General features: G+C 53.1%; 1 protein-coding gene across 5 annotated transcripts in view; it reads right to left on the reverse strand.

The window, feature by feature from the left end:
- The window catches only part of DAGLA (diacylglycerol lipase alpha), a 131,737-nt gene that overhangs the window by 23,845 nt on the left and 95,506 nt on the right, over nucleotides 1-12,386 (reverse strand). For all 5 annotated transcript variants that reach the window (XM_064163311.1, XM_064163312.1, XM_064163309.1 and 2 more), the window contains 4 exons: nucleotides 10,512-10,599; nucleotides 4,456-4,590; nucleotides 3,515-3,592; nucleotides 1,237-1,361 (listed from right to left, as the gene is read on the reverse strand). In XM_064163311.1, coding sequence (XP_064019381.1) covers nucleotides 1,237-1,361; nucleotides 3,515-3,592; nucleotides 4,456-4,590; nucleotides 10,512-10,599 — 426 coding nt within the window. The remainder of the gene's footprint in view (nucleotides 1-1,236; nucleotides 1,362-3,514; nucleotides 3,593-4,455; nucleotides 4,591-10,511; nucleotides 10,600-12,386) is intronic.

Here is a 12,386-nt window from a genome sequence, read left to right on the forward strand (position 1 = left end):
ACCACCTCCCCAGGCAGCCCATTCCCAATGCCATTCACTCTTGCTGTGAAGAACTTCCTAACATGCAGCCTGAACCTGCCCTGGCACAGCTTGTCCTGTTCCTAGACACCTTTAAAAAAGTTCCCTCAGCAGCCTTCCTGTAGGATCCCTTCAGGTATTGGAAGGCAGCTCTAAGGTCCCCCCAGAGCAGCTAAGGTCCCCCCTAGCACCTCTAAGGTCCCCCCAGAGCAGCTAAGGTCCCCCCAGAGCAGCTAAGGTCCCCCCTAGCAGCTCTAAGGTCCCCCCAGAGCAGCTAAGGTCCCCCCTAGCAGCTCTAAGGTCCCCCCAGAGAAGCTAAAGTCCCCCCTAGCACCTCTAAGGTCCCCCCAGAGCAGCTCTAAGGTCCCCCCCGAGAAGCTAAAGTCCCCCCTAGCACCTCTAAGGTCCCCCCAGAGCAGCTAATGTCCCCCCTGGCACCTCTAAGGTCCCCCCAGAGCAGCTAAGGTCCCCCCTAGCAGCTCTAAGGTCCCCCCAGAGCAGCTAAGGTTCCCCCTAGCAGCTCTAAGGTCTCCCCAGAGCAGCTAAGGTCCCCCCTAGCTGCTCTAAGGTCCCACCAGAGCAGCTCTAAGGTCCCCCCAGAGCAGCTCTAAGGTCCCCCCAGAGCAGCTAAGGTCCCCCCAGAGCAGCTAAGGTCCCCCCAGAGCAGCTCTAAGGTCCCCCTAGAGCAGCTAAGTTCCCCCCTAGCACCTCTAAGGTCCCCCCAGAGCAGCTAAGGTTCCCCCTAGCAGCTCTAAGGTCCCCCCAGAGCAGCTAAGGTCCCCCCTAGCTGCTCTAAGGTCCCCCCTAGCACCTCTAAGGTTCCCCCAGAGGAGCTAAGGTCCCCCCAGCAGATCTAAGGTCCCCCCAGAGCAGCTCTAAGGTCCCCCCAGAGCAGCTAAGGTTCCCCCTAGCAGCTCTAAGATCCCCCCAGAGCAGCTAAGGTCCCCCCAGAGCAGCTCTAAGGTCCCCCCAGAGCAGCTAAGGTCCCCCCAAGCAGCTCTAAGGTCTCCCCAGAGCAGCTCTAAGGTCCCCCCCCCAGAGTCTTCTCTGCGCTTCCAAGCTTCTGCTGCAGTAATTCCACCTCCCCTGCCGTGGGGAGGGGCAAGAAACAGAGGAGGGATGGAGAGCAAAGTGATGAAACATCTAAAACTAGGAAAAAGAGAAGGGGAAGGAAGAGGAGAAGGCAGAGGGAAGGGTGGGGACAGGCTGAGCACTCACGAGCAGGATCTGGCCAGGCGACAGAGTCCGCAGGTTGGCTTCCTCATGAGGTAAATGGGCCAGCCATAGGCAGCCAGGGCAAAGAGCATGTAGTAACAGACCTCCTTGTAGCGCTGCATCTCTTGCTGCAAGAGACAAGGGACTCACTGCACACCCCCTGCCCTTTGGGACACTGAATTTCCCCCCTCCCACCACAGGCAGATGGAGTTTCTCTCCGCGCCACCAGAAGGGCCCTGCCAACACGTCCAGGCACACTGTGAACTGGTTCTGCTGGCTAAGGTCAGCCCCCTGCCCAGGCACAGCTCTGCCATTCCCAAGCTGAAAAGCTCTCTCCAGCTCTTCTGGAAAAGTTCTCCAACACCTTGCTGAGAAGACAGGGCATCGTCTGTGGGGTTTGCACCACCCTGCCTTGGCTGAGGAGACAGAATCACAGAGTGGTTTGGGTGGGAAAGGACTTCAAAAGCTCATCCAGTCCAACCACTCTCTGGTCAGCAGGGACATCTCCAACTAGAGCAAGTTGCTCAGAGCCCCAAACAGCCTGACCTGCAATAGTTCCAAGATATGGCATCTGTCACCTCTCTGGGCACCCTGGACAGGCTCTCACCACCCTCAGGGGCAAAACTTTCTCCCTTCTCTCTTGCCTGAGTCTCTTTCTATTATTTCCACACCATCACTCCTTGTGCTGTCACAACCCTGTTCAAAACTCTCTCCCCACCTTTCTTCTAAGCTCCTTTAATCACCAGAAGGCTTTCATCATGCCACAGAAACCCAAAACGGTAAGGTTTGGAAGGGAGCTCTGGAGATCATCCAGTCCAACCCTCCTGCTCCAGCAGGGCACTCACAGCAGCTTGCCCAGCAGCACAAGGCCCAGGGTGGGGCAGTTGCAAGCTCTCTACACAAGGAGACTCCACAACCTCTCTGGGCAGCCTGCTCCAGCCCTCCAGCATCCTCACACTGAAGCTGTTTTTCCTTACCTCTCTGGAACCTTCTCTTCCTCAGGCTGAACCCCTGCAAGATAAACTAGGTGGAAACTCTTGAAGACAAATTCTTTGGGGTCCTAGGAAGATGAGGCTTCCATAACCCTCCCACATAGTCACCAATCATAAGCTGCCAAGAGAGGACCATAAAGCCAGCCTGGGGCCACACACCTCAGTGTTGTCTTCTACAAGCCCTGTGACCATCTCTCCCTACACCTTTTTACCCTGGAGGACAGACTGGCTGACATTAGCAGGACAGAATGACAGAGTTGTTCAGGTTGCAAAAGTCCCCTAAGGCCATCAAGTCCAATCCTCAACCCAACACCACCATGGCCACTAAATCATGTCCCAGAGTGCCATATCCACACATTTCTTGAACACTTCCAGTGATGGTGACTCCACCACCACCCTGAGCAGCCTATTCCAGTGCCTGCCTGCTCTTCCAGAAGAAGATTTCCTCCCAGAATCCAATCTAAACCTCACCATTGGACACTGTGAAGCACAGCATAGCCACGAGCTGCTTCAATACAGAATCCCTTGTTCAGAGATGCTGGGCTGGGGCAATCTTGCAGCATGATCACATTTTGCCCAGTGAAGGGCTGTCCCAGAAGCATGCCAGGAGAAAAGCCAAGCTTGATTCATACAGACCAGACCATGAACATACCCATCCTGAGCAGCAGTTGCAAGGAGAAAGGCTCCAGCTCACACCAGGCAGCTCCCTGCCTTTACTAAGGTGCAGATTTGCCTGCTGGGCACCCTGAGCTCAGCTGGTGGAACTTCCATAGGGAGCTCTGCACGATGCTTCTGGATGCAGCACTCATACCTCTAGCTTTGGAGGCACCTCAGACTGCCTTTGCTCATCCACATGGGAGCCCTACCACTCCTGGAGGGTAGAGATGAGGTTTTAAAAGGGATCTGAAGACTAAAAGCCTCCTGAGAACAAGTGTAGATTCTGTGGCACATTAGTACAGTGGTCCAAGCACTGCAACAAGCTGCCCAATGTGGTGGTGGAGTCACCATCCCTGGAAGTGCTCAAGAAATGTGTGGCCATGGCACTTTGGGACCTGTTTTAGTGGCCATGGTGGGGCTGGGTTGATAGTTGGACTCGCTCTTAGGAGGCCTCTTCCAACCCAAACAGTTGTGTGGTTCTAATTTCATTGATTTCATTTTAAGTTTTGCTTTAATTTCTTGGATTATTCCAGAGAGGGACAGAAAGGACTAAGAGGAAGCACTGAGGAGAAGACCACAGGGCTGTGTGAGGAAGCAGGAGAAGGCTGCAAGGCCACAACCCAAGGACTTACCGCGTTTTTCAGATCCAAGTATTTTGTGTTCCTGGTCACTGGCATCCCAGATAGAAAAGCTAAAATGTCATTGTTTGCCTGCAAGTCACAAACACACATCAAAACTTCTGCTCTGGGACACCAGGGCAACATCTACACCTCAAACAGAAAGCACCTGGGGATAACATTTTTGAGCAACCCAGCCAACCTCCTCAACTGGCTTCTATTCTGCTGCTTGACCTGCACACCACCATCTGAAGCCCTGAAGCATCTGAGGAGAAACTGTTTAGAGGTTCACCATCTGAACCTCTGAGGAGAAAAATAACCCCCAACAGTTTTCTACTGGGTTGGACAATCCACAGCTGGACTGGGAATGTTCGCCTAGAGTTCCTCTTGCAGCTTCCCTTACCCAGATGATGGAACCTTCTCCACATTGAGACTGGAGAAGTCATCTTCCTATCTGCTTTCAAGTACCTCCCCACCTCCTTCAAAGTCTGTTTGGGGTCAAGAGCTAAATCCAGATCTGCCACCTGCCTCAAAAAGAGAACAGGCTTCACAGGTTGGGCTAAGTGTCTCTTTAGCTCTTTGGGAATCTTGGAAGAAGCTGCTGGAGAAGTTTGGATTTATTTGGCAGCTCAGTGCCTGGCAACAGCCCCATCCTGCAACAGCACCAAGGTGGGAAGAGTCAGACAATCATAGCATGGCTTGGCAGGGACCACCAAGGGTCATCCAGTCCAACCCACCCTGCACTCAGCTGGGACATCCTCCACTAATGCAGCTTGCCCAGAGCTCTGTTGAGCCTCACCTTGAGTATCTGCAACGAGTCCTCAACTACTTCCTTGGGCAACCTATTCCAAAATTCCACTACCCTCATGATAAAGAACTTCCTCCTAAAGTTCTCAGCTAGTCAGTGAGAGCAGCAAGAGAAGAGACCAAAGTGAGCTGGCTCCTGGAGCACCTACCTCATCCAGCACGGCGCTGCGCTTGGCCCTCTGCCGCTGGCGCAGGAGAACCAGCCCCGCGATGATGTCGGAGGGGACAATGTCAAGGTCTCTGAAGAACTCAGCAAAAAGGTAGGCAATTTCTGAGTAGGCATCCTGCAAAGAGCCCAGGAGAGAAGAGCTGAGGAGATTGAGTGTGGGGAGCCTCAAAACAGGACACAGAATGAGAAGCGATGCAGCAGGGATGGCCTCGATCTTGTAGTGTTGTGTCCAAACCATCTGGTAGCCTCTTTGTGGCCTTCCAGGATCTGAAGGGGGCTACAAAAAGGCTGGGGAGGGACTTTTGAGGCTCTCAGGGAGTGATAGGAGTGGGGGGAATGGAGCAAAGCTGGAGGTGGGGAGGTTCAGAGTGGATGTGAGGAGGAAGTTGTTGAGCATGAGAGTGGTGAGAGGCTGGGATGGGTTGCCCAGGGAGGTGGTTGAGGCCACATCCCTGGAGGTGTTTGAGGCCAGGCTGGCAGAGGCTGTGGGCAGCCTGCTCTAGGGTAGGGTGTCCCTGGCCATAGCAGGGAGGTTGGAACTGGCTGATCCTTGTGGTCTCTTCCAACCCTGACAGATTCTGATTCTAGGTTCCTTCAGGGAAGACAGAGTCTGGGCTGATGGTCTTAATGGTTTGTATTTTAACTCAGTCACATTTGGAGGCTTCAGCTGAGACTGAGTTTGTGCTGTGATGGGTGTTTGTGTGGGCAAGCAGAGCACCTCATCATCTCATCTCTGTGCTGTAAATACAGCAGAAGAAGGTGAGAACCAAGCAAATCCCAACCCAAGGCAATCACAGAGTTGCCCTTTCTCCTCAAAAGCAGTTTCATAGAGTCATAGAATTCTTTGGGTTGGAAAAGACTTCTAAGATCATCCAGGTCCAATGTCAACACAACACCACCATGGCAACTAAACCATGTCCACAGGTTTCTTGAACACCTCCAGGCGTGGAGACTCCACCACCTCCCTGGGCAGCCAGTTCCAGTGCCTGACCACTCTTGCAGCAAAGAAGTTGTTCCTCATGTCCAACCTAAACCTCCCCTGGGGCAGCTTGAGGCCACTGCCTCTTGTCCTGGCACTTGTTCCTTGGCAGCAGAGCCCAACCCCAACCTGGCTGCAGCCTCCTTGCAGGCAGCTGCAGAGAGCCAGAAGCTCTCCCCTCAGCCTCCTTTTCTCCAGCCTCAACACCAGCTCCCTCAGCTGCTCCTCACCATTCCTGTTCTCCAGACCCTTCCCCAGATTTGTTGCCCTTCTCTGGACCTGATCCAGCTCCTCAATGTCCTTCTTGGAGTGAGGGGGGGACTCCAGGATTCCAAGTGTGGCCTTAACAGTCCCCAACCCATGGGGACCACTCCTTCCCTGCTCCTGCTAACTGAAACCATCTGAACCAAGGCTATTCAGGGGACAAACCCACACTGATTGTGTGGTGTTCAACAGCTTCTTCATTTCTGCTCTGGGATCATTTTATCCATAACTCAACCCAGACAAAGCACAGAGAAGGTGACAGCTCTGAAGCCAGGCCTTGATCAGTGTCCACAGCTGTGGGATTTGGAAGACTCAATTGCAACAAGCAGGTGTTGGATGTGGCAGCTCTTGGTGCTGAAGGAGCTGATCAAGTTACCAAGCTCATGCAAACACTGAGGTTGGAAAAGACCTTTAAGATCACCAAGGTCAATTGTTCATCTGGGACTACATCCAAACAAAAAGGGGTTGAGAAGAAGAACCTGGAGAAAGATCCAAGCCATTAAACACAGAGTTCCCAGAGGAGGTGATGACCAAGACCAAACACCACAGGAGGGACAAAAGTGACCTAAGAGAGGCAAGCAAAGGCTCTGAAGCAGAGTGACCAAGATGCTTTTGCTTTGGATCACAAGGAAAGCAACCCACAAGGCTTTAAGTGAAAATGGTTTGGGAGGTTGGATTGATCCAGACTGTGTCAAACTTACTGATAAGGGTGATCCAGAGGTTGGCTCAACAAGCCATGGGCCCAAGCAAGAGCTGTAGCACCCCAGGGGTCAGCTTTTTGACTCCTGCCATCAATGACCTTTGTAGCAAGGTCTGTCACAGCCTTATCCTGACCTTTTAGCACAGCATCCTTTGCTCAGCACCCAAAGCCAGCAACTGCAGCTTTGCCTGCAGGGAGGCTGAGCTGTGCACTTGCAAGAAGGGTTGATCTTCAGGCTAAGCTCTCTCCACCTCTCTTCTTTGATGGGTAAAAAAGAATGTAAATCCCTTCCCTCAGCAGCAGTCCTGCAGGAAGTGACCTACATTCCTTTATCTCTGCCAAACTCCTGGAGTTCAAGATGCCTTCCTGTCCTTTGTCACTTGCCTCCCCAAAAGCAAGTCAAATCACCATTAAGAATGGGGTTTGAGATGCCAACTGTGCAAGGCTTCTGCACCAGCTGTGCCACTGAAGGGCAAATGGACCAGCATTAACCTCTCCAACGTTTCAGCTGCAGTATCCTTGAAGTGCTGACCCCATAAATCTTAAAGCAATTGCTCTAAGCACACAAGAAATGCAAACAGCCTCTGAGTGAGGTAGGACCAGAATCCATCAGCCTCAAGTGACAGTGACAACCCTTAATAGTCTGACCACAGGCAAAAAAAAACCCAAGTTCAACCTGGTCCCTGGCCAAGGCAGGGGGATTGGAACTAGATGATCTTTAAGGTCCCTTCCAACCCAAGCCATTCTGTGATTCTATGAACATGTGTGTTCTGCTCCAGAAGAAGACCTTTCCTGGACCACCTGGAGCTGGATGGATTGATTGTGGTGTTCTGCTTCAAATGATAAACTGGAAAAGGGTTGGTTTGGACTGGAGATTAGGCAGAAATTCTTGACAGTGAGGGTGGGGAGACATTGGAATAGGTTGGTCAGGGAGGCTGTGACCTCTCCTTGGAGGTGTTCCAGGCCAGGCTGGATGAGGCTTTGAGCAACCTGGGCTGGTGGGAGGTGTCCCTGCCCATGGAGTGGGGGGGCTGGAACTGGATGATCTTTAAGGTCTCTTTCAACCCAACCCACTCTGTAACTCTCTGGGTATGGAGCTGGCAAAACCTTAACACTTCAGCTCTCACTCCAGCCCCTAAGAGCAGATCCTTGCCCCAGTGCCATGCCTGCCCTGCAGAACTCTTCTCCACCCCAGAAGATGACAATCATCTGCCAGAACACGTTTTTTTCTTGCTGTGAAGGCTGAGAGAGACAGGGATGATGGATTCATTTCTGCTCCCTCACACAGGCATTCATTCCACTGCCTGTCATGCCAGGACACACAAAGTCAGAGCTTGTTTCTGCAGAAAAGAAGAGGCTGGAAATTGCCCCAGCTGAATGTAAAAATGAAAGTTCCAGAGCAGAAGGAATTTGGGGATCTGGTATCTGGCTGATTTTTTTTCCCCTCCTGAACACAAACATAAAGAGTAGGAACAGAGCTGCTGGAGAATGAAGGTTGTTAAAAGGAGAAAGGAGGAAAAAAAAAGGCTTGACAAGAAGTGAAATATTTTGCATTCCTGAATAAAACAGAATTGTTCAGAAATCAGGTCACTGGGAGGCCTCTCAGGGCTCTCCAGCCAAGCTGCAGCACCCATCCTCCACCCTCAGGACCAGCATCTCTGGGTACCTGGGTGAGGTGACCCCATTGTGCTGTCAGTGGAAGGGAGGATGTCTCTGCTCTGGTGGCACAGGCAAGCAGATGAGCAGCAAATAATCTCCAAGGAAATCACAGAATCATAGCATGGGTTGGATGGGAAGGGAGCTCTGGAGACTATCCAGGCCAAGCCCCCTGCCAAAGCAGGGCACCCACAGCAGCTTGCCCAGCAGCACAAGGCCCAGGGGCACTTGCAAGCTCTCCACACAAGGAGACTCCACAATCTCTCTGAGCAGCCTGCTCCAGGCCTCCCCAGCAGCCTCACAGATAGAAAAACACTGCTGTGACACAAAGCTTATTTGGCTTCAGTTTTCCAGATGGATTGTCCTAGGCAGCTCTAAGAGATGATCTGTGAGAATCACCAGCCCTGCATCTGAGGTCTCAGTGGGACAGCAGGTCAAGGCTAGGACACTGTCTGGGAACATGGTGGCATTTCATCCAGTCCTGCAGGAGAGTGCCACTGGGAGGGTGAGGGGGCCAGCATGTCTTGTTGGATTCCTGCAGAACAGCAAAGGGCTTTGTCCTGTAGTGACTCAATTCAAAAGACTGGGAATTACTGGAGAGAGTCCAGGGCAGGCTCTGAATGTTCTGAGGGGCCTGGAGCAGCTCTGTGAGGAGCAAAGGCTGAGAGCCCTGGGGCTGTGGAGCCTGCAGGAGAGCAGCCCCAGAGGGCATCTGCTCAGTGCTCAGCAACAGCTAAAGGAGCTATGAGGGGCAAGAGGCTGGGGCCAGACTCTTGTGAGTGGTGCCCAGGGCCAGGCCAAGGGGCAGAGGGCACAAAGTGGAGTGCAGGAGGTTGCATGTGAGGCTGAGGAGAAGCTTGTTTGGTGTGAGGGTGCTGGAGGGCTGGAGCAGGCTGCCCAGAGAGGTTGTGGAGTGTCCTTGTGTGGAGAGCTTGCAAGTGGCCCTGGGCATTGTGCTGCTGGGCAAGCTGCTGTGGGTGCCCTGCTTTGGCAGGGGGCTTGGGCTGGCTGATCTCCAGAGCTCCCTTCCAATGACAGCATGCTGAGATTCTGTGCAATTCCATGACCCTGCAACCATCTACAGAGCTCAGACATAGAAGTCTTCTTACTTTTGGACTTCCCATAGCCCTTTGCATTGAGGATGGAGAGGGAATTTGGGTGAATCACACTGGAGGTGAGGCAGAATTTGAGGAGCACAGCTGAGAGCAAGTGGTGACAGATAGGAAACAGCTGAGCTGGCAGTTCTGGGCTGGACTTCTCAAGTGGGCAGCAGAGGCTGGGTTTGGGACATTGGCTGGGAACACAGTGGCATTTCATCCAGTCCTGCAGGAGGGGTGACTGAGAGGGTGAGGGGACCAGTCCAGGCTTCTGGATTTGTGCAGCGAGGGCTGTCACAACTCCTGCAGCCACCTGCACTTTGGAGACTGCAGCCAGCAGCTAACTGCACAGCACTTCCCAGCAAAGCCTTTTAATCTAACCCATACTGGTTGCCATCTGTGAGGAACACATGTTCAGGTAGCCTTCACCTGACTCACCATCTTCTGAATCCTTTCCCTTCTGAGGTTAAAATCCCAGTTTCATTTCTCTTCCTCTACAAGTTCACATCCCCTGCAACCTACTCCTTTTTTCAGCTGCATCTTTTAGGAGAGACCCAAAGACCAGGCTATATTTAGTGAAGACATCACTGATGTGCTTGGTCCCTTGGTGGTTTCCCTGTCACTTTTTATGTCCTTCTACCAAAGCTAAATGTTTCCCTTGATTGTTTTGGCCACTTCTCTGCACTGGTGTCTTTGCTGAAGTGTCCTAGAGAACTCCTTGCTGGTTTCCAGGCAGGTTGTCACTAACTTGGAGCCCAGCATATGCAGGAAACTTAACCTGTTTCTTCTTCACATCCAACCCCCCCATGCTGGGGATTGTAAGGGACCTCTGGAGATCAGCCAGTCCAAGTCCCCTGCTTCAGCAGGGCACCCACAGCAGCTTGCCCAGGAGCTCACAGTGGGAGTTGGAAGCTCTCCACACAACCTCTCTGGGCAGCCTGCTCCAGCCCTCCAGCACCCTCACACCAAACAAGCTTCTCCTCATTTTCAGCCAGAACCTTCTGGACTCCACTTTGTGCCTGCAGCTTCCTGCAGAAACAAAAATGCTCCTTCAGGTTACGTGGGCTGAAAGGAAGAGGAACCAGCACACATCAAAACTTCAAGCCAGGTCATTCAGAGGGCAGCTCAGCTCCTTGCAAGGCATCCCCAGCCCTTGCCCTGACTGCCATCAAGGCTCACCCTCGTACCTCCAGAACCCAAAGGCGAGTCACGGTGAAACGCGATGCACATCACCCAACTTGCCAGCAGGAACCCCACCTGCTGCTCCAGCCTGCTGAGCCCCACATCTCAGCAGGACAGCCCCAGAGCTCCCTGTCTGAGGGCAGATGTTTGGTACCTACCGACTGAGAGTCTTTTGTCCGTGTGCAGCAAAGGAAAACTTTGAGCCTGCGGGTCCAGCTGCTGGCCTGTCCCTCCTCCAGCCGGTGCCTGTGAACAGAGGGCACAGTGTGCACATGAGCACAGGCAGGAGGGCACAACTGGAGCTGCTACAAAGTCACCCAAGCCCAGGCTACCACTGGTGAAATCTGCACTAAGCCATCATAAGAGAGAGCCAGGGAAGGAGGCTGCGAGTTGGGCAGGGATTCGGCATGCAGCGGGTGCCAGCCAGAGCAGGGGCAGTGCAGGTGATGCTGGCAATGGGATGGGTAAAGCAGGAGGAGATGTGGCACCTCCCCAAGTCAGCTTTGGCTCTTTAACCCCAATGAGCTGCATTGAGGGGGCTGCTCCAGGGTTTAGAGCTTAGAAACACAGAATGGTTTTGGTTGGGGACCTTTCAGATTGTGGAATCCATCCATCAAGTGCCAGGGCACCACCAAACCATGGCCCTCAGCACCACTGCTCCACAGCCAGAAACCCCTCCAGGGATGGGGACTCCACCACTGCCCTGGGCAGCCTGGGACAGGCTTTGACAACCCTTTTGGGGGATAAATTGTTCCTCATGTCCAAACTAACCCTTCCCCTGCTTTAAAATGCTTGGACTGTACGATCAGGAAAAGCCCAAGCACATAAAGCAAGGTTGCACCTGTAGAAAAAGACGCTGGTAAAGGAATATTTGGCTGCAAGAGAAGCAGCAGAACCCACAGGGCAACAATCCATAACCTCCAAGGGAGACTCCAAAAGAGAAACAGGACTCTGAATGCCCTAGGAAAGAGTTGGCAGCACTCAGTTTGCTCCAGCAAATGCCAGAAGAAGCTGGGCAGCAATGCAAAGAGCTTCACAACTTTGCTGCGGGGGCTGAACAAGCAAAGTGTGCTCTGAGCTATTTTGACTCCAGCTTTCCCCCCCTCCACCACCCCAAAATTCTTTCTTCCTGACACTGAACTTCCACACAAGCTCTCCAGCAAGTTCCTTAGAGAAACCTCAGCACAATTAGCTGAGCTGTTTGTTTGGTTGTTTGATTTTCTTAGCTCTGCAAGAACAGAAGGAGCCCACACACGTCACGATGCCGCCGCTGAGGGAGCAGCGCTGGGAGAGAGCTCGGCAGAGCCCCCTAGAAAGGAAGCCAAGATCACACCAAGTCTCCTTGATGTCACAAATCCACTTCTTTCCATCAGGTAAGGCACAGGAAATAGGGCTCAGGTGAAGTGGAACCATAGAATGATGGAATGGTTTGGCTTGAAGGGATCTTTAAAGATCAGCTAGCCCAACCCCTCCTGCAGGCAGCAGGGAGAGCCCCAACTAGAGCAGGATGCTCAGAGCCCCAAACAACCTGACCTGCAGTGGTGCCATGCATGGGGCAGCTCCCACCTCTCTGGGAAACCTGGGACAGGCTCTCACCACCACCCTCAGGGTCATAAATCTCTCCCCCTTCTCCAGTCTGAACCTCCCTTGTCTCCCAACCATCACTCCTTGTCCTGTCACAGCAGGCCCTGCTCAAAAGCCTGTCCTCAGCTTTCTCCTCAGCCCCTTTAGGCACCAAAAGGCCACCAGAAGGTCTCCCTGGAGCCTTCTCTTCTCCAGGCTGAACAACCCCAACTCCTCACAGCAGAGGGCTTCCAGTGCTCCCACCACTGCTGTGGCCTCCTCTGGCTCTGCTCCAACAGGTCCCTGTCTCTGCTGTGCTGAGACTCCAGAGCTGGCCCCAGCACCGTAGGCAGGGGTTCAGCCGAGGGGCAGAATCTCCTCCCTGCCCCTGCTGCCCACACTGCTGGGGATCAGCCCAGGCCATGGTTGCATTTTAACCAGCTCATCTTCAGCTTTTCACCCCCCAGCAC

Source organism: Pogoniulus pusillus, chromosome 24 (genome assembly GCF_015220805.1).
Source record: "Pogoniulus pusillus isolate bPogPus1 chromosome 24, bPogPus1.pri, whole genome shotgun sequence".
NCBI classification, from domain to species: Eukaryota; Metazoa; Chordata; class Aves; order Piciformes; family Lybiidae; genus Pogoniulus; species Pogoniulus pusillus.